Source organism: Cervus elaphus, chromosome 20 (genome assembly GCF_910594005.1).
Source record: "Cervus elaphus chromosome 20, mCerEla1.1, whole genome shotgun sequence".
In the NCBI taxonomy this organism is placed as follows: domain Eukaryota; kingdom Metazoa; phylum Chordata; class Mammalia; order Artiodactyla; family Cervidae; genus Cervus; species Cervus elaphus.
The window spans coordinates 72,729,796-72,754,936 of record NC_057834.1 but is presented as its reverse complement, the minus strand read 5'-3'; the positions used below and the strand labels follow the sequence as shown (position 1 = coordinate 72,754,936).

General features: G+C 38.2%; 2 protein-coding genes across 9 annotated transcripts in view; one reads left to right on the top strand and one right to left on the bottom strand.

Moving 5' to 3' along the window:
• FNBP1L (formin binding protein 1 like) overlaps positions 1-4,966 on the top strand; it is a 112,864-nt gene extending 107,898 nt beyond the window's left edge. For 3 of the 4 annotated variants that reach the window (XM_043875840.1, XM_043875839.1, XM_043875837.1), the window contains one exon: positions 1,286-4,966. In XM_043875840.1, the coding sequence (XP_043731775.1) occupies positions 1,286-1,464 (179 nt within the window). In that variant the 3' untranslated portion in view covers positions 1,465-4,966. The remainder of the gene's footprint in view (positions 1-1,285) is intronic. The other variant, XM_043875838.1, reaches the window with a different exon arrangement.
• Positions 4,967-16,053: 11,087 nt separating this feature from the next.
• BCAR3 (BCAR3 adaptor protein, NSP family member) overlaps positions 16,054-25,141 on the bottom strand; it is a 218,956-nt gene continuing 209,868 nt past the window's right edge. For all 5 annotated transcript variants that reach the window (XM_043876123.1, XM_043876124.1, XM_043876122.1 and 2 more), the window contains 3 exons: positions 22,753-22,864; positions 19,543-19,755; positions 16,054-16,671 (listed from right to left, as the gene is read on the bottom strand). In XM_043876123.1, the coding sequence (XP_043732058.1) occupies positions 16,493-16,671; positions 19,543-19,755; positions 22,753-22,864 (504 nt within the window). In that variant the 3' untranslated portion in view covers positions 16,054-16,492. The remainder of the gene's footprint in view (positions 16,672-19,542; positions 19,756-22,752; positions 22,865-25,141) is intronic.

The window sequence follows — 25,141 nt, the reverse complement described above, 5'->3', positions numbered from 1 at the left end:
TCCATGTCCTTATAGCTAAATACAATTGCTAGAAAATTATCCAGGCTCATTAGTGTGAATATTAACTACATTACAAATACAGAGATGTTCCTTCTATACGTGACATTGAAAGAAAATTGCCTATGTTACCAGTATCCTAATAAAGATTATTGTTTAATTATCAACTTTGGCTGATAACAGAATTTCCCAAAGAGACCTTACTAATGTACTCATCAGAGCTGAAGCTGCTTGAGCATAAAGCTCAACCCAGAAAGTGGAAGGCTGGTAGATACCACTTCATGCTCTTCCTTGTAAGTTGTTATCATTGAGTGGCTGGTATAAGGCAAATGGCATAGCTGACTGCCGCTACCATATCCTGAGTCTGTTGGGCATATTTTCAAATGTTGGAAGGAGAAAATGTAGCTTCTGACTGTGCCATCCTTCTCCTGTGGTAGTTGGAGAACAAACTGAGGGAAGGAAGGTGTGGTCCTGTCACACATTTTTAGTTACCCTTCTCTTTCTTGGACTTTGAAAAATTGTTTTCCTTCATTTCACCAAGGAGCAGAGTAACACCTTCACAAAGAAGTTGGTATAAAATGGTGTATGATTTAAGGTCCTTCCCTACCCATCTATGATTTTGGTTTTTAAATTGAGTAATTTTCAGTTATTCCTCACTCTGAGAAAACTGTGTTAAATAAGATCTTGTAATATAGACAGGGAGGGAAGAATTTAGCATATGTTAAATAAAGATTCATTTGTGAAAATTGTTACTGTTAAGCAGCTTGGGAATGGCTAAGGGATTGGGAAGAAAGAGAGGCCTGAGGCTGATGAGTTTTAAAGGAGGTTTGTGCTTTATGACTATGATCATTCTGCTTCTACAATCATATTCTTCCCTTATTTCTTCCAGCCCTTTCACTGTCTTGTTACTCTTTTCTTGATCTAAACTTCATGAATTTTCTAGATAGCACTGCCACTCAAATTTGAGGAAGGAGTTAGAGTAGTGAAATAAAGTTCGTGTACCCTGTCAAATCATACAGTATTGTTGTAGCTCAGATACTTCATCTTTCACGGTTCTGCTGTTAATGCCAGCCTCACAGGGTTATTGTGCAGTTCAAATGAGATAAGTAGATGAAAGTGTAGGGCAAACTACAAAGCGTCATGAAGGTGTTGGTCATGAGAGTCAGTGTGCTCATAGTTCTATTATATTGAAATCTAGCAGGGTTTCACATTGTTTTGTATTTGTATCTTTTATTCAAAATTGTTGTTATGCTTAAATTATGGTTGTGCTATGAAAACTCTCATTTAGGACATAATGAAGGCACTCTGGCAATGAAAGAAGGTGAAGTTCTGTACATTATTGAGGAGGACAAGGGTGACGGATGGACGAGAGCTCGGAGACAGAACGGTGAAGAAGGCTACGTTCCCACATCATACATAGATGTAACTCTAGAGAAAAACAGTAAAGGTGCAGTAACTTACATCTAAACTAATCGGCAACTTTGTAACACATATGACATAAGAATGATAACAAAATCAAAATGCAGTCAATGGGTGGGAATACATAAGAAAGCTTAAAGGGCATCCAAGATTTATTGTTCACTATGTGAGCTGAGCGTAGGCTCGATCTTAAGAGATGTGAGTATTACCACAAGAAGCTGTTCTTGTGACGCTTTACCATTTGAGTGATGTTGGTGTGAAGCTTAATTGATGCCTTTTGCTCTGTGTTCTGCTTAAGTCTGTGTGAAGGATTTGTGTTTTTCTGCCGTATAAATCATAGAATTTGATCTACTGGGCAGGAATCCATAGGTAGAAAGCTCCCTACCCCGTTACACTTTGCTTCAGGAAACACAGTGATGGTAGTAAACTCAAGTAAAACTGCACTGAAATGCTTGCTAATACCCAAAAGAGTGGTTTGGTATAGGAGTTTGAAATTGTAGCTACAGTTTCTAGGAAAAAGTAATAATAATTAGCTAATGGATAAAATACGAATGTAATCATTTTCGTTTTTGTCCCTGTTCTTAATTTTGGTTTCCCAAAGGAAGAAAACGGGCATGTAGCATATAATCTCTTTTGTAGTAGGCTAATCAAGAGATGCAAAATAAATGGGCCTGGTCTTGCTCTTAAGTGAATAAAATGGCTTTCTTTTGAGACCCAAGGATATTTTCAGGTTTTCTAGTAATTTTCAGTAATGTACAAGCTTTCTTCTGAATTAATGCTTGTATTTTTCATCTTGAAATGTCTTTTGAGAAATGTCACTTTAGTGATACTAGCATTTAGCAATTATACATAGGAAAGTGGATTCTAAATAAACTAAGAGGAAATCTTGCATGGTGGGGAAGTACTGGCAAATTTTGCCTGAAAGAAAAAATGACTTTTTTTCACTAACTGGGTTGGAGGAATATATCTGTACTATCATCGAGGGCATTTCCTCATTTTAACTGAATTTTCAGTTATTAGGATAGTTTTTTTTCCAACTAATTTTACTAAGCATTTGTGGGAAACACTGTACAGTCAAGATAGGCAGTGCTAGTTGTCTAGGGAAGTAAAGTGAGGAAGCAGTTAAGAGACTGGTCTTTAGTTTTGCTCATGTTCCGGCATTTTTTGGTGTTTTTAATAGCTGACTATAAAATGATTTTAGAGACATTTGGGATGGACGCTTTAAACTGGACATCCCTTTTGGTCTTACCAAAGGTCTTCAGTAATTGTTCTTTTCTTTTTCCTCCTGGACTGCAGGTTCCTGAAGAGGGTTTCTGAGGAAATGGGCAAGATGTTGAAGGAGGTTACATGCAGCTGCTTTTGGGGGGGAGGTGTTAGAGTTGTCAGGCTCAGAGAGAGTGAGAGAAGCAAGTTGCATGAGTGCATGCAGACATGATTATTTTTTACTAACTTCATTAGCATTTCCATGTGTTGTTTTAAAAAATCATTGTAATACCAACACTTAAACTTGTCATTTGTAGCTATTCATATAAAGGAAAAAAAGCCAACAATGGCTAACCTTTTTTTCCATCTGTTTTACTGATGTTCAAATTGGAAAGAATGCAGAGCTCTTATTAAATTTGACTGTCCTGACAGGACTGTCTGTCCCAGCTCTGTTTTAATTGGCTGTTAGACCCATTGTCTGTCAGAATCCTTGCCATTTGTCAGTGTCTGCCTGCGCCACCTCTGTGCTTGCTTAACATCCTGTTGCATGTCTAGAGTGATCGGGTTTAGATTTTTAGGCATGTCTTTATAATCCCTTGTTCTTGTGAAAGCCTTTGTTTTGTTTTACATTTGTAGTGCAAATCACTTTGTCAGACATCTCCACCACTAATGTTCCATCCTAGTATTTGTGTGTGCTGCTATAATGTCCCCACTACAGAACATTCCAGTTTTGGCATTATGAAGAAGTAGTTTGTGAACCTGAAGTATTTATGATGAGAAAAAGAAAACATCTCTGCTCTAGCCTACAGCCCAGTTGAAAGAACTCTTTGAAACATGATCGATCTTCAGCCCCTCAGTCTGGGAAGAACCTATAGTCAGCAATGAAATCCTGGCATAATAAACACAGAAGATACTCACCGCCTCAAGACAAAGGACTGTTGTCAGAAGTCAGCTGCTTCCATTCAAATGCTGCCTTAAACTAGAGTGCCTAAATCTGTTGATTGCCAACTCTACCACTACAGTGTCCCACAAAGGGCTTCATGTGTCAACTCAGTGTGACCTCCTTTAACTTGGCAGTGCTGCTGCCGCTGCCACACAACCTCCATGGGGGGCTTTTAGCGCTCTGCCACGTTTGACGGTGCATCTTCAAATTTACACATCAAACTAAAGACATGTCCGAGTCCATTTTATTTAATCAGTGTTTTCAATGAGAAGTTTTATGGACCTCTCCCCTCATTGTCTTTAATTTGGGGTTACCGTGTTCTCATTTAATTAGTACAATGATAGTCTGTTTCCAAGTGATGATTTTATTTGAACTGGATAAAATATAGTGAAACTTTGTAATGATCTATGTGCACTTTTACTTGTAAAATGGGAGTTTCTGTATGTTTATACTTGTATATATAATTGTCATCAGTGCCCCTATTGCTCATGTTGTCCTGCCTTGCATTTGTGATTCTGTTAATGACTTGTATCTTTACTGATTTCTTAGTGGCATTTAATAGGGAGGGGGGTGGGGGTGGGGGGGATATTTGTAACATGGAAGATTGATTAATTTGGTTCTTTACTGTTTTGAGGGAAGAAAGAAAACGTGAAATGGTCTATGTATTGTTGGATTTCAAGCAATATTTTAGAAGCTGTGTGATTGCTTTAATAATTTTCCCCAGTGTTATTTGAATTGTACTACCAGTTATATTAATACTAAAGCTGAGTGGCAGTGGTGTGAAAGTGGATGCCATCGTAAGATCAAGTATGCTCCTGTTACACAGCTGACGTACAGTTTATTACCTTTAAGACTAGTAAACTATGAAGTTTTAGATTTTAAATCTTGTTACAGGGTTATTTATATAATGTGACATTATTCAGTACTGACAGACTACATGAAGTAGTTTTAAAATCCAGTGCTATTTTTATTTTCAAGGTTAGCGGTGAAGAGGAAATGTGATCTGGCTCTGTTTGTCTTCTGTACAAAGCCTGAAGTGCTTGTGTTTTTTTGGCTAATAGCCACAGAGGGCAAAGTTTAAGGCTTTCTTGTGAGGACTAACTGTTCTTTTCAAGCTACTGTTTGTTTTTCTTAAAGCAGGATTTGCTTCTGTAGGAGGCAGGTTCCTTCATGTGGAATAGTGCAACCTGTATATGGATTATTACAATAAGGAAGACATTTGTACTTGCACAGTTTAAATCATTCTTAAATTTGAACATGTGAATTGTCCAAAAGAAATCTTTAGTTTTTCAGTAATTTTTACTCTTTCTGTGCACATGTTGATTTCTTAATGTAAATGCTTTGTTTAAGATAGTGTTCTCTGTTGAGAATATTTTCATGGAATAAAATAATCTTTTCATGGTCCATTAAGGTGTATAGAATTATCTCTTATTATCGCTATGTGAATTAAAGAGATGTATTGGTTTTGTTATTGAATGTGCTACGCTCCAGGTAATACAACATAGATGGCTATACTCCATAAATGGAAGCATTTGTGTTGGGCAGCAAGTTTTGCAAAGCAGTTTTGAAAGTTATATTCTAGGTTTAGTTTCTCTCAAGCTTTCCTAAAGAAAAAAAAAAGTTAACTTTCTTTACAGTGAATAATAATTTGTATTTTTTAATCTTTGTTCTACAATAGTTGTGTTAGACTTTTTTACACCATCTTATCCTCTGCATCCATAAGAACTGTCCCTATACTACATAGCTTGATCTAGTCTCAGGCTGGTCAGCATTTCCCTTGCTTCTGCTTTCCTAATCAGTCAGAGTGAGTGCCTGTGTCTTCATGGCATCTCAAAACATGGAAACAGAATGTTGGCCACAGTTAGTGTCACATTCATGATTTTAGAATGTCTTAATTTCAGAAGATTAACCTTTTTTAAAAGGGCAAATACAAAACTATGACTAGTAAGTTCTAGAAACTAAAAAGGAATGAAACTCAGAGTTGATCCTGAACAATGAGGGGTGGTAATTGTTGAGATGAAAATTTAGAGATCCATGCCAAGCTTCTAAGTAGGGACATACACAAAACAAAACATCAGGAAAACAACGCCTATCAGAATACTCAACAATGAAAAGGACTTCTACTATCTGAACCAAAATCAAGGAAGTCATATCCTACTTGGTAGGGAAAGATAACATCCTTATAGCAGTATTAAGGAAAGAGTAAAAGGAAAAGGGTCTCCAGACTTGTTGTAAAGGATAGATTTTCTTTGTGAAGAACATATTAGTGCAAGTGAAAAAAAAAAAAAACACCAAAAGCAATGAGCTCATATACCCGGGATCAAATATTGGGTTGTCTAAAAGGCTTGTTTGTTTTTTCCCATAAGATGGCTCTAGCAGTGCTTAGTTTAACAATTATGTTAGATTGTATTGTAACAACTGTCATATCAGCATGCATTATTTTTGTGTAGCCATTTTAATACTGAAGATGGAAGGAAAAAAGCAACAATTTAGGCATATTATGTTTGTTATTTTAAGAAAGGTGAAAACTCAAATACAAAAAAAAATGCAGTGTATAGAGAAGGTGCTGTAATTGATCAGATGTATCAGAAGTGGTTTGTGAAGTTTTGTGCTGGAGGTTTCTCTCTGGACAGTTCCACGGTCTGTTGGACCAGTTGAAGTTGATAGCAATCAAATCAAGAACATTACACCACACGGGAGATAGCCAACATACTCAAATCAAGTGTTGAAAATCATTTGCACCAGTGTGGTTATAGTCATCTCTTTGATGGTTGGGTTCCACATAAATTAAATGAAAAAAACCTTCCTGATCATGTTTCTGCATGTGATTCTCTACTTAAACATAATGAAAATGTTTTTAAAATAGTGATGGGCAATGAAAAGTGCATACTATACAATAATGTGGAACGGAAGAAATCACGGGGCAAGCAAAATGAACCACCACCAACCACACCAAAGGGTGGTCTTCTTCCAAGAAAGTGATGTGTATATGGTGGAATTGGAAAAAAGTCCTCTATTATGAGCTCCTTCTGGAGGACCAGACAATTAATTCCAACAAGTCCTGTTGCCATTTAGACCAACTGTTTGTTCCCATTAGACCAACCAAAATTGTCCAGAATTAGTCAAGAGAAAACAGTCTTCCATCAGGAGAACATAAGACTGCATGTTTCTTTGATGACCAGGCAAAAACCATTAACAACTTGGCTGGAAAGTTCTGATTGATCCACCTTATTTACCAGACATCGTGACTTCCAATGTCCCATTTATTTCCATCTTTACAAAGTTCTCTTAATGGGAAAAATGAAAAAATTCCTCAGAAGACTGTAAAGGGCACCTGGAACAGTTCTTCGCTCAAAAAGATAAAAGTTTTGGGAAAATGGAATTATGAAGTTGCCTGAAAAAATGGCAGAAGGTAGTGGAACAAAATAGTGAATACGTTGTTCAATAAAGTTCTTGGTGAAAATGAAAAATGTGTTTTTTTTTACTTAAAAAGCAAAGGAACTTTTTGGCTAATCCAATATATTCCTGGCTATAATCACTGTCTGTAATCTAAGAAACTATAGATAATGTAAGAGATGCCAAAATGTGGGGTGGGGGATTAGAAAATATAAATTGAAACATTTTTTTATTGATTTAAATGTGTTAATTTCTCCTGTACACCAAAGTGATTCAGTTATACAGACACATATATACATTTGTATGTTATATACACACAACACACACAAATTCTTTTAAAAATTCTTTTCCATTATGATGTATCACATGATATTGAATATAGTAGGACCTTGTTTGTCCATTCTACATTTATGAGTTTGCATCTGCTAATCCCAAACTCCCACGCCATCCCTCCCACCTCCCATAGCAACCACATGTCTGTTCTCTATGTCTCTTAAGTCTATTTCTATTATGTAGATAAGTTCATTTGTGTCATATTTTAGATTTAACATAAAAGTGATATCACATGGTATTTGTCTTTCTCTTTCTGACTTGATAATGATGACAATCTCCGGGTCCATCTGTGTTCCTGCAGATGGCATCGTTTCATTCTTTTTTACGGCTGAGTATTATTCTATTTCTGTATATGTGCTATATCTTTATTCCTCTGTTGATGAATATTTAGGTTGCTTCCATGTCTTGCCTATTGTGAATAGTGCTGCTGTGGGCATTGGGGTGGATATATCTTTTTGAATAATAGTTTTGTGTGGGTATGTGCCTGGGAGTGGGATTGCTAGATCAAATGACAACTCTAGTTTTTTGAGGAACTACCATACTGTTCTCCATAGTGGCTGCACCAGTTTATGTTCCCACCAACAATGTAGGAGGGTTCCCTTTTCTCTGTACCCCTCTGGCATTTGTTATTTGTAGATTTTTTTTTTTTAATTATGACCATTCTGACAGGTGTGAGGTGGAACTTCATTGTAGTTTTGATTTGCATTTAATAATTAGTTATGTTGAGCATTTTTTCATGTGCCGGTTGCCCATCTGAATGTCTTTGGAGAAGTGTCTGGGTCTTCTGCCCAAAATTTGTAGAATAAATTCTGTGAACTTTGACAACTCTTAAAAGTACTGGATAATTTTTGTCAGCATTTAAGAGAAAATATAATGGGCACCTGACCTGGTTCCTAAGAATAAGTCACATTTCAGTAGCCTCATTTCTTCCTTTAGATATAAATAGGAAATTCTACAGACATTAATTGCCCTGATTTCAGCACAATTTCAGTAATTAACAAGATTTCTTACTCATTTGTATAAGATTGTAATGGCATTATTGTAGAGAATGGGAGCTTGCAATGAGCTGATTTGCTAAACCCAAAATGTCAACCCTGAGGAGATAAGACCCATCATGAAATAAACATAAATCTGTCAACTCAAGAAATAGAAAATTACCATTTCCATCTTCAAAGATAACTACTATCCTGAATTTTATGTTTCTTGTTTTTTTCTTCATTTTACCACATGGGTTTTTTTGGTTGGTTTTTTTCTAAACCTGATGAGCTTTCCATGTTTTTGAGCTCTGTAAAGATGGTGTCACAGCCAGTGCACACTGAGATAGCTGCAGTTAATGCTGTGGAAGTGTTTCCTTACTGGTTGGTAGAAAATAATCCTGAAAAGTAGTAAAACTTGTCAATCCTGTAAGTTTCACTACATGTGGTTTATTTCAGAAACCACGTTAAACTCCGTGATGCATTTCTGGCTTGAGTACTGGAGACAGAGTTGAAGGTCTTACTATAGATATATGTTATTTCAGGTGTTGGAGAATCTTGGTTTTATAAGCCCCTTGAGTGGGAGGGGACCTTGGACAGCTAAGCTGAGGAGACCTCCCCTGTTCATCCTTCAAAGAATTGCCTCTTCCTGCTCAAGGGGAGGAGACATATGGAAGGAAGATGTGGTAGCACCTGGGGAGACTGGAAGGGCGTGTGGTAGACACTGGTGTTTGGGGGCATAGCCTCTTGTGGGGCAGAAATGGCCATTTCACCACTCAATGGATGTGCATTTGAGCAAACTCGGGGAGTTAGTGGAGGACAGAAGAGCCTGGAAGGCTGCAGTCCCTGGGGGTCACAAAGAGTCAGACACCACTTAATGATTAAACAACAGTAGTGGCCCTTTAGGTTTTTTTTTTTTTTTTTTTTTTTTAGCATTTTGTTTTATTTGGCATCTTATGCTGTGGTGGAGGGTAGCCTGCCTTGGTCATTAAAGAGGCGTGAGGAGAGGGAATCTACCAGCCTCTGTTTCATAACCCAGAAGAATATGGTAAGTGACAGCACAACTGCTCCCTTGGCTCATCTCAGACAAACATAAAGTACAAGTTCCCAGTTCTGGCAGCCAGGATCATCAGTCCCCACCCAGCTTGCTCCCTCTCCCTCATCTTTTGTGCTGTCTTTCTTCTAACTGGGTGCTCCTTGCCACTGGCTCTTGGCATACAGCCTGCATCCAAATGGTACTGTTCTAACCAGTGAGGTGAGATGGGGATCAGCTGTGTGTCTACTGTCTCTGGGTGCCAGATAGCACATAAGTAAATTAATAACTAGCAACTGGAAGGGGAAGTCATTGGAAGAGTTTTCAGCCCTGTGTTAAATCATGGAGGCATTATTTAGGTGGTGGTAGTCAAGTCAACAAAGTTATACCAACCCAACCTTAATTATTTTATGGAAATTATTATTGATTGATTTGTACCACTTTCATTGCTTGATAAACATGTATATTTAAATAGTAAAGGGGATTATTTTAGTTGACTTGCACATTGATTTGTACATTAATTCATTAGTTCATACATGATTTATATATTAACATCCCACTTGTTAAGTATTTTCAATATTGCATAGTATCTTCTATTTATTTACTTATTTGGCTTTGCTGGGTCCTCATTGCTATGTGGGCATTTTTCTAGTTGCAGAGTGGGGTCTGCTCTTCACTGAAGTGCACGGGCTTCTCATTGTGGTGGTTTCTCTTGTTGTGGAGCAGAGGCTCCAGGGCACATGGGCTTTAGTAATTGTGGCACCTGGGCTCTAGAGTGCAGGCTCAGTAGTTGTGGCCTATGGACTTAGTTGCTCCGTGGTATGTGGGATCTTTCCAGACCAGGGATCGAACCCACGTCTCCTGCATTGGCAGGTGAATTCTTTACCACTGAGTCACCAGGGAAGCCCCTGCATGGTATCTTCTGAGAGTTGCTTTTTCCACTTAATAGATTTATCCATATTTATGCATAGTTCGTTTTACTGTGTATAGTATTCCATTATATAAATATACAGAATTTATCTGTTCTCCTGTTGATGGATATTTGGTCTATTTACTGAATTTTGCTAGAATAAACAGTGCTCGTATGTACATCTATGTGCATGTTTACTAATGTAAGTTTCTAAGATCTATGGCTAGGAATGGAATTGCTAAGTTATGGGTTATATTTATCTTTAATTTAAAAAGGTAACGCCACGTTTTCCCCTTGAGGTGCTTGTAACATTTTTACAGACTTACAAGTTAATGTATAAGGGTTATTTATTCTCCATATCCTCACCAACAATTTAGGAGTAAGACTTCAATTTTTCTTTTTTTCAGTTCAGTGGATGTAAAATAGCATTTTATTATAGTCTTGCTTTTTCTTGATTATTGATAATGTTGACCATCATATCATATTTATCATTGTGTTTCCTCTTCTGTGGAAAGCCTCTTTATATCTTTTGCCCATTTTTTCCTTAGGTTGGTTTCTGTATTTATTCATGGGTATTCTGACCAGGGTTGCAATCATCTCAAGGCTTTGACTCAGAGACTGGACTGGAGAATCCACTTCCGAAGAATCCACTTCCGAGATCATTCACATGATCCTTGCCATGTGGACCTCTTCATATGTTCATCACTATGTGTGGCATCTTGCTTTCTTTAGTGAGTGATCCAAAGGAGAAAAATTCAAGATAGAATCAGCAATCTTTTATAGCTAATCTCAGATGTGAATACCATTTCTTGGTGATGCAAACCAACCCTGGTATAAGTGGGAGGGGACAACACAAGGGTGTGAACACCAGGCGGCAGGGAAGGTCTGGGGTCATCCTGGAGGTTACCTGCCATACTAGGTTATTTTTACGTGCTGCTGATACCTTTCAGTTTTTTCAGTCTATCTAGGATTATCTTTTGAGGAATAGAAGTTCATTTTAATGTAGATCGATGCATCTTTCACATTTAATGCTTTCCTATCTAGTTTTAAGAAATTCTTCCTTGATTCAAAGTAAAAAAGATACTCTCCAGTGTTTTCTTCTAAAAGTGTTATGGTTTTGTGTTTCACATGTGGGATCTTAATTATTCTAGATTTTACTTCAGCATATGAGACAAGGAACCACCTCCTCTACCTTTCATTTGCTTCACCAATTGTTCAAGAATTATTTAAAGAATCATCCTTTCCCCTACTGATTGGCAATGTTATGCTCCTGTCATATATTAAATTTTTAATGACAGTTTTTTGATTACTGTAATTTAACTCATTATTGACTGGGGGATTTTTGCAGAAATGAATGCCTATGGCTGGCGATTTTTATTTTGGCCCAGTCAGTAATTAATTATGTTATTTCACTAACACTTTGCAGGTTATTACATGCAGTAGTTATATCTATAAAGTCTAGTTTTCGTGAAATGTTTGCAATCCACTCTAATGCAGAAGCAAAGGAGCATTCTCCAGCACCATGAGTTGCATTTTCACTTTCTGTATCAGAATTAGTCACTAAAGTTTTTTGTCTTTGTTGGTCTAATACTCACATTGTCTGAGTCAGAACTATATTCTGAAGAACTGTTATCTGTGACACCAGTATATATGTTGCTCAGCCAATCAGAGAAAGTATCCGTTTCTGCATAAGATGCACTGAAAATTTTTTCTTCACTCAAAATTTCACTATGTGTCCTTTTTGAAAATTTGTACATTTATAATATACATAGGGTTGGAACAAAAACCTGAGCACAAAATGTAAACAATAGTGACAGTCAAAAGTTGTCTAATGAACCCTGGATCATTTTAAGCTCTAACAACTTCACATGGTGATGTTAATTGTGCGTGCATGCTGAGTCACTCAGTCATGTCCCAACTCTTTGCGACTCTGTGGGCTGTAGCTTGCCAGGCTTATCTGTTCATGGGATTCTCCTGGCAAGAGTATTGGAGTGAGTTGCCATTTCCTCTTCCAGGGGATCTTCCTGACCCAGGCATCAAACCTGTGTCTCATGTCTTCTGGGTAGGCAGGTGGGTTCTCTACCACTAGTGCCACCTGGGAAGCCCTGATGTTAATAGTATCACTCTCTAAAAACATATTGTCTCCAGTCAATAGTGTGTTTTAATCATGAGCTTTTATATTTGGTAGAGCAGATACACTCCTCCATCTGTCTTATTTTCCTAGCCATTGATGGTCTTGACTTCCTAGCCATTACAGTTTTAGGAAAAGCTTAATCAAGCTAACTTGAAAGGTCCTATTGAATTTTGAGTGGGGTTGCATTGAATTTATAGATCGTATTAAGAACTAATTGTCTCTAATACTGAATATTCTAGTTGATGAACATGGTTCCTTCATTTACTTCTTTTCAGTGGTTTTCAGATTTTTAATAGAATAACATTAAAAAATTTCTTCACCAAGTTCTGATAGTTCAGTTCAGTCGCTCATTCGTGTCTGACTCTGCAACCCTGTGGACTGCAGCAAGCCAGGTCTCCCTGTCCATCACCAACTCCCGGAGTTTGCTCAAACTCATGTCCATTGAGTCGGTGATGCCATCCAACCATCTCATCCTCTGTCATCCCCTTCTCCTCCCATCTTCAGTCTTTCCCAGCATCAGGGTCTTTTCCAGTGAGTCACCTTTTCACATCATGTGGCCAAAGTATTGGAGTTTCAGCTTGAATTGAATTCCAATGAATATTCAGGACTGATTTCCTTTAGGATGGACTGGTTGGATTTCCTTGCAGTCCAAAGGACTCTAAAGAGTCTTCTCCAACACCACAGTTCAAAAGCATCAATTCTTCGGCACTCGGCTTTCTTTATGGTCCAACTCTCACATCCATACGTGACTACTGGAAAAACTATAGATTTGATTAGACGGACATTTGTTGGCAAAGTAATGTCTCTGCTTTTTGATAGGCTGTCTAGGTTGGTCATAACTTTTCTTCCAAGGAGCAAGCGTCTTTTAATTTCATGGCTTCAGTCACCATCTGCAGTGATTTTGGAGCCCCTCAAAATAAAACCTGTCACTGTTTCCCCATCTATTTGCACGAAGTGATGGGACCAGATGCCATGATCTTAGTTTTCGGAATGTTGAGTTTTAAGTCAACTTTTTCACTCTCCTCTCTCACTTTCATCAAGAGGCTCTTTAGTTCTTTGCTTTCTGCCATAAGGGTGGTGTCATCTGCATATCTGACATTATTGATATTTCTCCCGGCAGTCTTGATTGATTCCAGCTTGCGCTTCATCCAGCCCAGTGTTTCTCATGATGTCCTCTGCATATAAGTTAAATAAGCAGGGTGACAATATACAACAATATACAAATATTCCTAAGCAATACTTAACATATGATAAAATATTCAGAAAATGTATAAAACATAATTGTACAGCTTAAGTTATTAGAAAGTCAGTAGCTTTTAAGTCAGGCAAAAAAGCATTACCAGCACCTCAGTAACCCACCACATTCCTCTCACAAATTATACCCTATTCTTTCTCTCATAATTATCCCAACCTTTTAAAAAAATGAATTTTCAATTTCTATATATTTTTATGCTTTATGTCTCTTGTAGATATATAGAGTGATTTTGTTGTAAATTTAGTTGATCACCTCTGACTTTTAACTGGAGGGTTCAGTATGTTTACATTCATAATGACTATTGATAAGGTCAGACTTATTTCTGCTGTCTTTGTGCCTGCTATTCATCTTACTTTTTTATATCTCTTTAAATATATTTTTGGTTTGTTGTTGTTGTTCAGTTGCTAAGTCGTGTCTCACTCTTTGCGACCCTGTGAATTGCAGCAGGCCAGGCTTCCCTTCACTATCTCCCAGAGTTTGCTCAAATGTATCCATTGAATCAGTGATGCCATCCAACCATCTCCTCCTCTGTTGCTCCCTTCTCCTCTTGCCCTCAATCTTTCCCAGGATCAGGGTCTTTTGCACTGAATCAGCTTTTCACATCAGGTGGCCAAAGCATTGAAGCTTCACCTTGAGCATCAGTCCTTCCAATGAATATTCAGGGTTGATTTCCTTTAGGATTGAGTGGTTTGATCTCCTTGCTGTCTAAGGGACTCTCAAGAGTCTTTTCCAGCAACACAAATTGAAAGCATCAGTTCTTCAGCACTCAGCCTTCTTTATGATCCTTTTTTAAATACTCATTTCCTGTTTGAGTTCATGTTCTCTTTATACACATTCATATATGAATGCTTTGCATTCAAAATGGGATAATTCCAGTATCTGAAGTTGTTGGGATTCTAAATCTTTTACCCGTAGCATTTTATTTTTCATGACACTGTTTCTGTTTGTGTTTTATATATATATATATATATATAGTGTGTGTGTGTGTGTGTGTGTGTGTTTTGTTACTGCTGTAAATCAGTTTCTTGGTTTTGAGTTTTATAAATTTTGTCAAGTTTACTCCAGACCTATTTGAGGACAGGCTTGTAGTTGCTTACCTGTGGAGACTCAGGTTTGATTCCTGGGTCGGGAGATCCCCTGGCGGACGGCATGGCAGCCCACTCCAGTATTCTTGCCTGGAAAATCCCATGGACAGAGGAGCTTGGTGGACTACAGTCCATGGGATCGCATAGAGTTGGACACAACTGACTGACTAACACTTTCACTTGTAGTTGCAAATCCTCGCCAAAGACCATTATCATTACAATTATTTTTCTTCTTGTAGATGTTCCCTCGTAACCTCTCTTTGCTGGCAAATTATTTCTTTTCCAGCCTGCTAACAGGGGTCCTTTAAGGATTCCTACTTAATGGAGGCATTTCATGTTCAGCTCCCTTAAGATACCATCTCCCATTCATTGAGTTGCTGTATTTGCCTTTAGGGCTACCCAGGGTTTTTAACTTCCTTTTACAGAGTTGATTTCAATTTGCTGTTGCTTTTGATGAGTGAGGTGGGAAGTAGAAGATTATTTCTTAGGGATTCCCTTTTCATTCTGTCAAACTTCAAAGTGAAGTGAAAGTGAAAATTGGTCAGTTGTGTCTGACTCTTTGTGACCCCATGGTCTGTAGTCCATGGAATTCTCCTGGCCAGAATACGGGCCTTTCCCTTTCCCTTCTCCAGGAGATCTTACCAGCCCAGGGATTGAACCTGGGTCTCCCACATTGCAGGCGGATTCTTTACTAGCTGAGTCACAAGGGAAGCTTAAGAGTGCATTAAAAGGTATGTTTATGAAAATTTAGTTAGAGGGATTTCTAAGAGCATTGGAGAAAAGTGGGATATAAAACTATTTGTGTGATCCCCATATTATTTAGAAGACAGGAAGAAAAAGCAGATCGGTAAGTGACAATTGGTGGCAGAGTGATAGAAGTTTATTATTGATATTTTAAAGACTTGTATTCAAATTCTACAATAGAAAAAAATTGAGACAGATACTGTTAAACTAGAAAGTATCCCCTCTGGGAAGTCAAAAACATAGAAAACTTATACTTATCAGCTAGAGGAAAAGTTACTTATAGTGAAATAAGTGAAATAATGTCATGAAACACACTAGCATCTGGTGCTCACTTCATACCAGCCGCTGTGCTGCACGCTGGGCTTGAGGGTTAACTTGACCAAAGTCCAGCTGCTTGCAAGCACCAGAGCTTTTGTTGTAACTTAGGTGTTCTGGTGTCAGCTCCACCTTTATCACTATTTTACCCGGTCCCCTGAGCCAGATACCTTAGATTTTCTGTACCACTCTCTTGATTTTGGTTTACTATCACGATGTGGTGGCAAGGGAACAGGGTGCCCCAAGAAGGTAGGAGGTAGAATTATTGTACTACAATAAATTGTTTAGTATTAAAGAGACTGGATACAGTTGTTTCACAAAAAGATATATTTTCATATGACTATTTACATTTTTCATATTTAGTTAGAGAATATCATACAACTGATATCTTCAGTTTCATGCTTTTAAACTCTTCTATTTACACTTATCTGACATGGAATTAAAACTGAAATGGTCATATACCTCAGTAATAGAAAGCAACCAGTCAATATAGCTGGGTCTTCACTTAAATTTGCTGATCAACATTAGCAACAGTTACCTTAATAAATTATCATTTATTTTAAAATCAGTAGTAATTTTAAACAGTTCATAAATAAGTGTGCTCTGTGCAATTTACATGTTTAATATCCTGTGGATACTAAAAGCTGTATATTGTCAGATTTGCACATTATTACTTTATCAAATGATAAGCTTTCTCAGAGGACAAAGTGGATAAGCTTGAAATTATATCCTAAGCTTCTCTGGAGAGTTATCAAAACTCCATCTGCTTTACAGGAGGAGGTTCCAGTTTACGTGAGAGGGCAGTTAAAATCTGATTGAATTTTTCATATCTCTCTGTCTGATTGACTTGTGCACCTTTGCTGCCCCATAGCAATCTCATTTGGAATTCAGTCTTGAAGACTTCACTCATTTCTTCATCTGGTTGAAAACCTAATAAAAACAAAACCATAAAAACTTCAGTTCTGCTTGAAACAGTGTTGAAAATAGACTGAAAACTTGCTCGTTTAGAGTAGGATCAAAATGAACATCTCTCAGAACTTAAAAAATGCCCTCAAGGAAAAATACAGGATCTTTCTATATAAGGAAGGGGAGAACACCCCCCACCCCCAAGGACCTGAGCAACTTCAAAGAAAGAATATCTAAGTCACTAAGATATGACAGAATAAAATTTGTGTGCGCAAGCCACCATGGTTTTAGTGCAGGAGTGTTCAAAGTATTTTTTTTTTAAAGCTTTTATCATTTACTTGTCATGATTCACCCTTTTTTTAGCTGCACAGTTTATAGAGTTGTGTAAACATCACACCACTTTAGAACCCTAGAAAATCCCTAGTACCTCTTCTCAGTCAATCCCTGAACCTACCCCACACCATTAATCTGCTTTTCATTGCTATTTTGCCTTTTCTAGAAATTTGATATTATTCCATATTGTTGCCTGTTAATAATTCCTTTTCATTGCTGAGTAGTATTCAGTTATATGGATATACTGCATTTTGTTTACCGAGTGGTAAGACATTTGGATTGTTTCCAGTTTCTGGCTGTTACAAATAATGCGAACATCTGTGATTAAGTCTTAGCATGGACATGTGTTTTCATATCTTTGGAAGTACTGGGTCATATGGTAAATATGTTTACTTTAAAGAAACTGTCAAACTCTTTTCCAAAATGTCTATACTGTCTTATATTCTCATCAGTAACATAATGAAGAGTGCAGTTGTGAACTCTGTTGTCATTCTAGATGGTGGTGGTGGCAGCTCACTGTGGTTTAATCTTATATTTCTGTAATAACTAATGCTTTGAACATTTTTCCATATAGATATCTGTCATTGTATATCCTCTCTGGTATATTGTCTATTCAAGTCTTTTCTTCTCATTGAGTTGTAAGAATATATTCTAGATAATAAGCCCTTTATCAGATGTATGTTTGCCAGATACTTTCTTCTAGTCTGTAGTGTGCCTTTTTACTTCCTTAATGATGTCTTTCAAAGAGCAAAATGTAAAATTTTGATTTATCAGTGTTTTATGGTTCATGCTTTTTATGTCTTAAGAAATTTTGCCAGACACAAGGAATTTCTGTGTTTTTTCATAGAAGCTTTACAGTTTAGCTCTTAGTGTAAAGAGCTCTGAGTGTATTCTTTGAGGTAAAATTGAAAATTTCTTTGCATGACATTCAATAGTTCTAGCACATTTGTTGAAAGATTACTTTATCCAGTGAATTACCTTGCCACCTTTGTCAAGAAACAGTTAACAATCATATGTTTGGGCCCATTTCTTAACTCTCTTTTCTGTGTAAGAGATCTGTTCTACTTATGGCCAAGGATGCTCTCAGTCAAGCTCTATGAGAGCAGGGGAAACCTCTAGCTTGAGTCATACAGACAGATGTTTCTCATCCTTGATTACTGCTGGAGTAGTTGGCTCTGTCATTAAATACAGTCCCAGCATCTGAATCATAGTCTCTTGGGTGGTGGAGAGGATAACAGAAGCCTTCTATTTCATTCTTCCATGTGATGCCAAAATATCTTTGGCAGATAAGCAACTGGAGGCCAGATGACAACTTCCATTCATTCAGTTAATCTGCTTTAAGCCCCTCTCCTGGGCAGGGTACTGGGGTATGTTGGTGAGCAAATTTCTGCCCTTACTGGGTTCACAGTTAATTCCAGCAATAAGAACTTGCTGTGAAAACCTGTAGCAGGATCAGCTGAGAAGTATCAAATACCTTTAAGGTGATTTGCTGTAAAACAGCTTAAAACATACTTTTCTCAAAATCCACTCTGATATATTGGCTTAGAACATCTAATGTAATATACTTATTGGTTTTGTATAAGCAGGCATTCTAATAATATCTACTGACTTGAATTATATATGCTTTTATTGTTTGAGCCACCAGGGGAGCTCTTATAATTAGCATCTGAGTCCTATACTGCCAACCCTGCTGGACTTTCTGAGGAAAAGAAACACGTATGTATTGCTTATACCTATAGCAGACATAGTGCAAGTTGTTTAGCCCCAAATTCTGTTTCTGAATTAACAACTTTGTTTTAGGTCAAAATAATAGACCTCTCCTGCCCCATATAGTTCTTAACCTTCTGGATCAAACTGTAGGTCCTTGAAGAGTTTTAAAAATTATACAGGGGTGAAGAGACAAGGCCCTTTTTCTTGTACTCACTTTTCAGCCCTCCAGCCTTCCTGCGCAAAGATGCCAGGCTAAAAACAAATCTAACCATGTGATGACATCTTATATTTAAAACCCTTCACTGGCTCTTCCTCAGCCACAGTCCTACATGGAAGGCCTTCCCACCTCTATCCCACTCTTTAGCCTAGCTGGCCACTCCTGAAGACACATGTCGCACTAACCCAAACCCAAGTTTGGATGTACTTGTGGTTTGTGCTTTTCTCCAAACTCTCAATCTCACAGCCTTGGCTTACGGCGGACCCTTTGATGCCAAGAGCAGAGGAGCTCATGTCCCAGTGTGTCTGGGAAGAAACAAGAATATAGATAAGTCCAATAGAACCCCAACTCCTCATGTGGGCCCATCACGTTTTCTAATAATGATTATTAGTGGTACTAATGGTAAACAAACTGACAGATTCTTTCTTGATCCTTTCTCTGTTTTCTTATACCACTGACACAAAAGAAGAGAGAAGCAGGATCCTTAAGTCAGGGAGGAATTAAGAGTAAGTAATACAAGAAATGGAATTCCCAGGTCTTAATCTTTCCTACTTGGTCTTTTTCTAATTGAGAGCATCGATGCTGTTTTCATTCCTTCATTCCAGTTACTGTGCAGAGTAGAGAGCAGCTCTTACCTGCCAGGATCCTCTCAGCATTCATCCGGTAGCTGTCTGCAGCTTCCGCCATGAGTCGGGCCGTTGCCAGATGGTTCAGCATAATCTCACAGCTTTCATCGTTTTTTTCCCACATGTCAGTTCCTTCAAAAGTGACAGCCTCGCGCTCCATTAAGGTCACAAGAGGCATCAGCAGTGGGACTGATACATTGTTTGGGGGAACACATGTGGACTCTGAAAAACAGGGGCAGGGATAAAGTTCTCCACATCATGTTTTTTTTCCCCAAGTTAAATGCAGAGAGTTTCAGTTGAAGATGGCAATGTAGGAGAGTCCTGGGCTTACTGCCTTCTGTGGACACAGTGAATCTATGGCTAAGTATGGAACAACTTCCGCTGGAAAAAATCCTAAAGACTGCATTGTGCAAATTAGAGAAGACCCACATAAAAGCAGGTAAGAGGGGCTAGGAGACTATCACACTATAAACCCTCCCCTGGGGCAGTGACCCACAGTCAGGAGGGAACTCAAAACCTGGAGCTTCAACCTGAGGAGCAAAGGGCTTGAACCCCACATGTAGCACCCCAACTTTTAAGATCAGCACCTGAGATACAAACCCCCCAAACATCTAACTTTGAAACTCAACACTGTACCTCTCTATAAGACCCCAAGGCTATAATTGTCTGAGAAACAGGTCTTAAAGGGCTTACAAGCTTGAATTCACCTAATCCAGAGCTTGGTACAGAGGCAGCCAATTGAGAGGTGCCTAGATATTATGCAAATTAGGCTCATTTGCCAATATTAAAGTTTTAGCCTGAAAGAAGGGCTTAGGAGGCCCTCAGCAAATGAAAGCTGATAAATGATGCAGTCTTTGTGTGCGCTCTCTGCCTTGCTCCAGCTCCTTGATATATCCTAGAAAAGAGGTTATGCCTTTGTCCAGCTACCTCTAGAACACTATACATTGCCTAGCTCTGATGGCCAAAGGGGCTTATGCCCATGGATCCTATAGGACTGTAACCTTTATAATGCCACAAGAAAAGAAAATTATAGGTCAGTATTTGCAAACTGAATTCAACAATACATTAAAAGGATCATATGGATTGATCAAGTGGGATTTATTCCAGGGAAACAAGGATGGCTCAATATTCACAAATCAGCATGACATACTGTGTTAATAAGATGAAAGAAAAATAATTTGATCTTAATAGATGCAGAAAAATCATTTGACAAAATCTGACATCCATTTATGGTAAAAAAAAAATTCCCAACAAACTGTATATAGAGGGAATGTACAACAACATAATGCAGCCACATATAACAAGCCCATAGCTAACATCATACTTGAAAAGCTAAAAACTTTCCATCTAAGAACAGGAATAAAAGGATGCCAATTCACCACTTCTGTTCACACCATACACAAAAATAAACTCATATAGACACAATACCATAAAACTCTGAGACAAGAATATAGGCAAAACATTCTCTGGCATAAATCATAGCAGTCTTACCTTAAATCAGTCTCCCAAGGTAGTAAAAATAAAAGCAAAAATAAAGGGGACCTCATTAAACATGTTTTTGCAAAGGAAACCATAAACAAAATGAAAAGACAACCAACAGATGGGAGAAAATATTTGCAAACAATGTAACTGACAAGGGCTTAATTTTTTTTTTTTTTCAAGGGCTTAATTTTGAAAATATACAAACAGCTCATACAATTAGCAAAAAAACAAATAGCCCCCTGAAAAAATAGGCAGACGGCCAACAGATACATGATGCTCAATAGACAATAGATGCTCAACATTGCTAATTATCAGAGAAATGTGCATCAAAACTACAATGAGGTATTACTTCACAGTGGTATCACATCAAAAAGTCACAAATAATGCTGGAGAGAGTGTTGAGAAAAGGGAACCTTCCTATACTGTTGGAGAGAATGTAAATTAGTGCAGCTACTATGGAGAACAGGATGGAGATTCTTAAAAAACTGAAAAGAGTTGCTATATGATCCAACAATCCCACTCTTGGGCATGTATCTGGAGAAAACCCTTAATTTGGAAAGAGGCCTGTACCTCAGTGTTCATAGCAGCACTGTTTACAATAGCCAAGATATGGAAGCAACCTAAATGTCACTCAACAGAGGAGTGGGTAAAGAAAGATGTGGTGTATGTATGTACATAATGGAATACTACTCAGCCAGAAAAAAGACAATGCCATTTGCAGCAACATGGATGGACCTAGAGATTATCATGCTGAGTGAAGTGAGTCAGACAGGTAGATATCTCATGATATCACTTATGTATGAAATCTAAAAAATGATACAAATGAACTTATTTACACAACAAGGTCCTTTTGTATAGCATAGGGAACTATAATCAATATCTTGCAATAATCTATAATGAAAAAATATTAAATATATAAAAATTATTTTGCTGTACACTAGATTTACACATCATAAATCAACTATAACTTCAATTTTAAAAGATGCATATGTGTGTACACACACACACAATGGAATATTATTCAGCCATTAAAAAGAATAAATCCTGCCATTTGTGACAACACAAACTTGAGGGTATTATACTAAGGGTTTTATGCTAAGTGAAATATGTCAGAAGAAGATAAATAGCATGTGAACTCACTCACATGTAGAGTCTGAGAAAAACAGAAAGACCCCTTGAGCTCATGGATGTAGAGGACAGATTGGTGGTTGCCCGAGATAAAGGGAGAAGTGAAATGGTTGAAGGGATCAGAAGGTACAGATTCCCAGTTATAAAGTAACTCCTGGAGATACGCTATACAGCATGGTGACTATAGTGAACACTATATTGCATATTTGAAAGTACCTAGCAAAGTGAATCTTGAAAGTTCTCATCAGAAGAAAAAAAAATTTTTATACCTATGTATGGTGATGGATATTAACTGGTCTTATTGTGATCATTTTGCAGCATAATCAAATATTGAACCATTATGTTGTACACCTGAAGCTAACATGTAAACTGTATCTCAGTTTACAAAGTTAAGCTCAAAATGAGGTGACTGGTATCCTATGTCTTATTTTAGCAACTGAATACCTACAAGCAACTCTGTCATCTGATAAAGGCTTGATGACTCATTGACAATCCTGCAGATAACTTGGAGCCTTTATAACATGCCCTGCTAAAAGCTTTGCTCAAACCAGAACAGATAATGACACTGCCGAGCAGCCCCCAGGCCGCCTGTCCTGACCCTGTGCTCACCTCTGCCTTCATGCAGGATTTTGCTGAAAGGCTTCAGCTGTTTCTCATAGAGGATGGCGGTTTGTGTGTACTGGTGTCGCAGGGCAGTCCATGTTTTTTCTAACCGTGTGATCTGGAAGAAATAAAAGTGTTATAGCTTTGGGAAAGGCTCTTTTTAAAACTACCCTGCTTGAAATGGATGATAGATGGACATGATAGAAACTCAAAGCAGTTGAAAGGAGAGTATAGAGAAAAGCTAATCCCTACCCACTCCCTGCTCCATGTTGCTTTCATGACCCATTAGACACACACACCTTTTAAAATAAATGCATATCATACTATACACATATTTTCCTGTTCCTTGTTTGGAAGTTATTTCACATAAGTACATAAAGAACAGCATACAACAGTCTTGTTTTATTAAGCTTCTAATGGTCCATTTATGCATAAACCATAGTTTAGCTAATTTCCTATACATAAGAGCTTTAAACATTTTTCTGTTATAGAATTATCTCAAAGATTTTGCGATGTGCACAAGTAAGAGAATATCTGGAGGATAAATTTCCAGAAGTAAAACTACTGGGTCAAGAAATAAAATCTTGGTAGGCATTGCCAACTGTCCTTCACAGAGTTTATACCGATGTAAGGATGTAGAATTATGATCTTAAGCATTTTAATGTTATTTTTAAGTAATAAAGTCTGAGACACATGGAAAATTGCCTAGGCCACATGATGCCACTGCTCATTTCTTTGGAATCATTTAGTCCGGACCAACATATGCCACTGACTCTGACTATCCTAATAGTCCCCCATTCACACCCTAAAACCAGCAAGCCCATGTCTGATGTCTTCTACATGAAACAAGGAAGGGGGGAAAGGGAACTAATATATAGGGAATGAGAGCCAATACTGTTAGGTATTTGAGGAATTTCATTTAATCCTCACAGTGCTCTGTGAGGCAGTATTTTGACTTCATTTTACAGATCAGAAGACAAGAGATTAGGTAACTTGGTCAAGTTTCACAGCTAAATGGCAGAGCTGAGATTCATTTCCTTGGCCTCTAAGAACTCCCTGTGTATTCCAAGAGGAAGGTGAGAAAGGATCACCATCAGCAGGTCTGCTGGGAAGGGGAGGATGTGGCTTATCTTCCTCCGGCCACCCACGATGCCACCATTTCTTCTCCCGCCCCCTTCTTCCCTGCCCTGAAGCATCCGCCTTTCTGAAAGGAGCCCTTATCTCTGGGCTAGGCCCACCTCCTGGATGCTCTCTCTTGATACCAGAAACAGAAGAGAAGGCAGCACAAATGGCTGTAGTCCAGGGTCAGGTTTAGGTGACCCGACACAGAAGTGACATGACTCTCCTCTCTGGTTTTCCCTGGGCCTGCCACTCCCCACCCCAAGCAGAGCCCCGAGCACTCTGGAGGACTCTGCCCCCTCACTGCTGAAGTGCTGCAGAAAGGGAGAGGATGAAGCTGCCATGGAATGGGAGGACCACCTATATAGCCATGTTCATGTGCTTTGGGGTAAGTCCCTAATTGCTGAGTTTGAAGTCATGGACAGCAACCATGTTAATGTCACAAAATTCCCCTTCACTACTCTCAGAGGAAGCTCTGGGCTGGGAAGCTATATGAAAAGCTAGCCTATTAAGTTCTCAGAATTATAGGCAGTTTTGGATAGAAGGAAATAAACATGACATAAATTAAAAACACCCAAATGAAAAATGATAACTCCTGTTAGTATAGCAGAAGTCAGTATATCATGAAAATACAGCTGAACTTGCTTATTTCAAATATTGACCCAAATAATTTCAGTGTATCTAAAGAAATTTGAAAGTTCTTGGAATATTATAATGGGAATTGACCCTTCTCAAAATTTCCTGGTGAAAGCATGAAGCGTTTCAGCTTCTTGTTTGAAAGGTGACCTTGGTTTCATACAAGGAAATTATGTTAACATGCAGGATTTCAGAGAACCTGTGGCTGGCTGCGAAACAGCCAAACTAAATGAGTGGTGGCTTTGGTGTGACTGGTTGCAGATTGGGTCTGTGGGACTGTGATCTCGTACTCGAAGTCACTGAGCATCTACCTCTATGAGGTCCACTTGGCTTCAAACACAAATTTTCAGTTTCAACCCTCATTCTAAAAACAGGCTGTCAAAGCAGATAAATTCAAAGTGCCTGATTTCAGAAACTCTGCTTTAGGGGACTGTATGGCAAATGAGCCAGGAAGCTGAGTCTTTTAACAGGAGAGTCTGCTGTAGGTGACCTGAGGAACATACTTTGAGATAAACCACCCTAGGGATCCTCAGAGATCAGCTCCCCAAATGTCTTGGTTTCCTGGTCATAACCCCAAACAGCCTGCCCGCCCAGTGACCCAGATGGAAGCAGTCTTTCTTACACAACACACTTGAGCCAG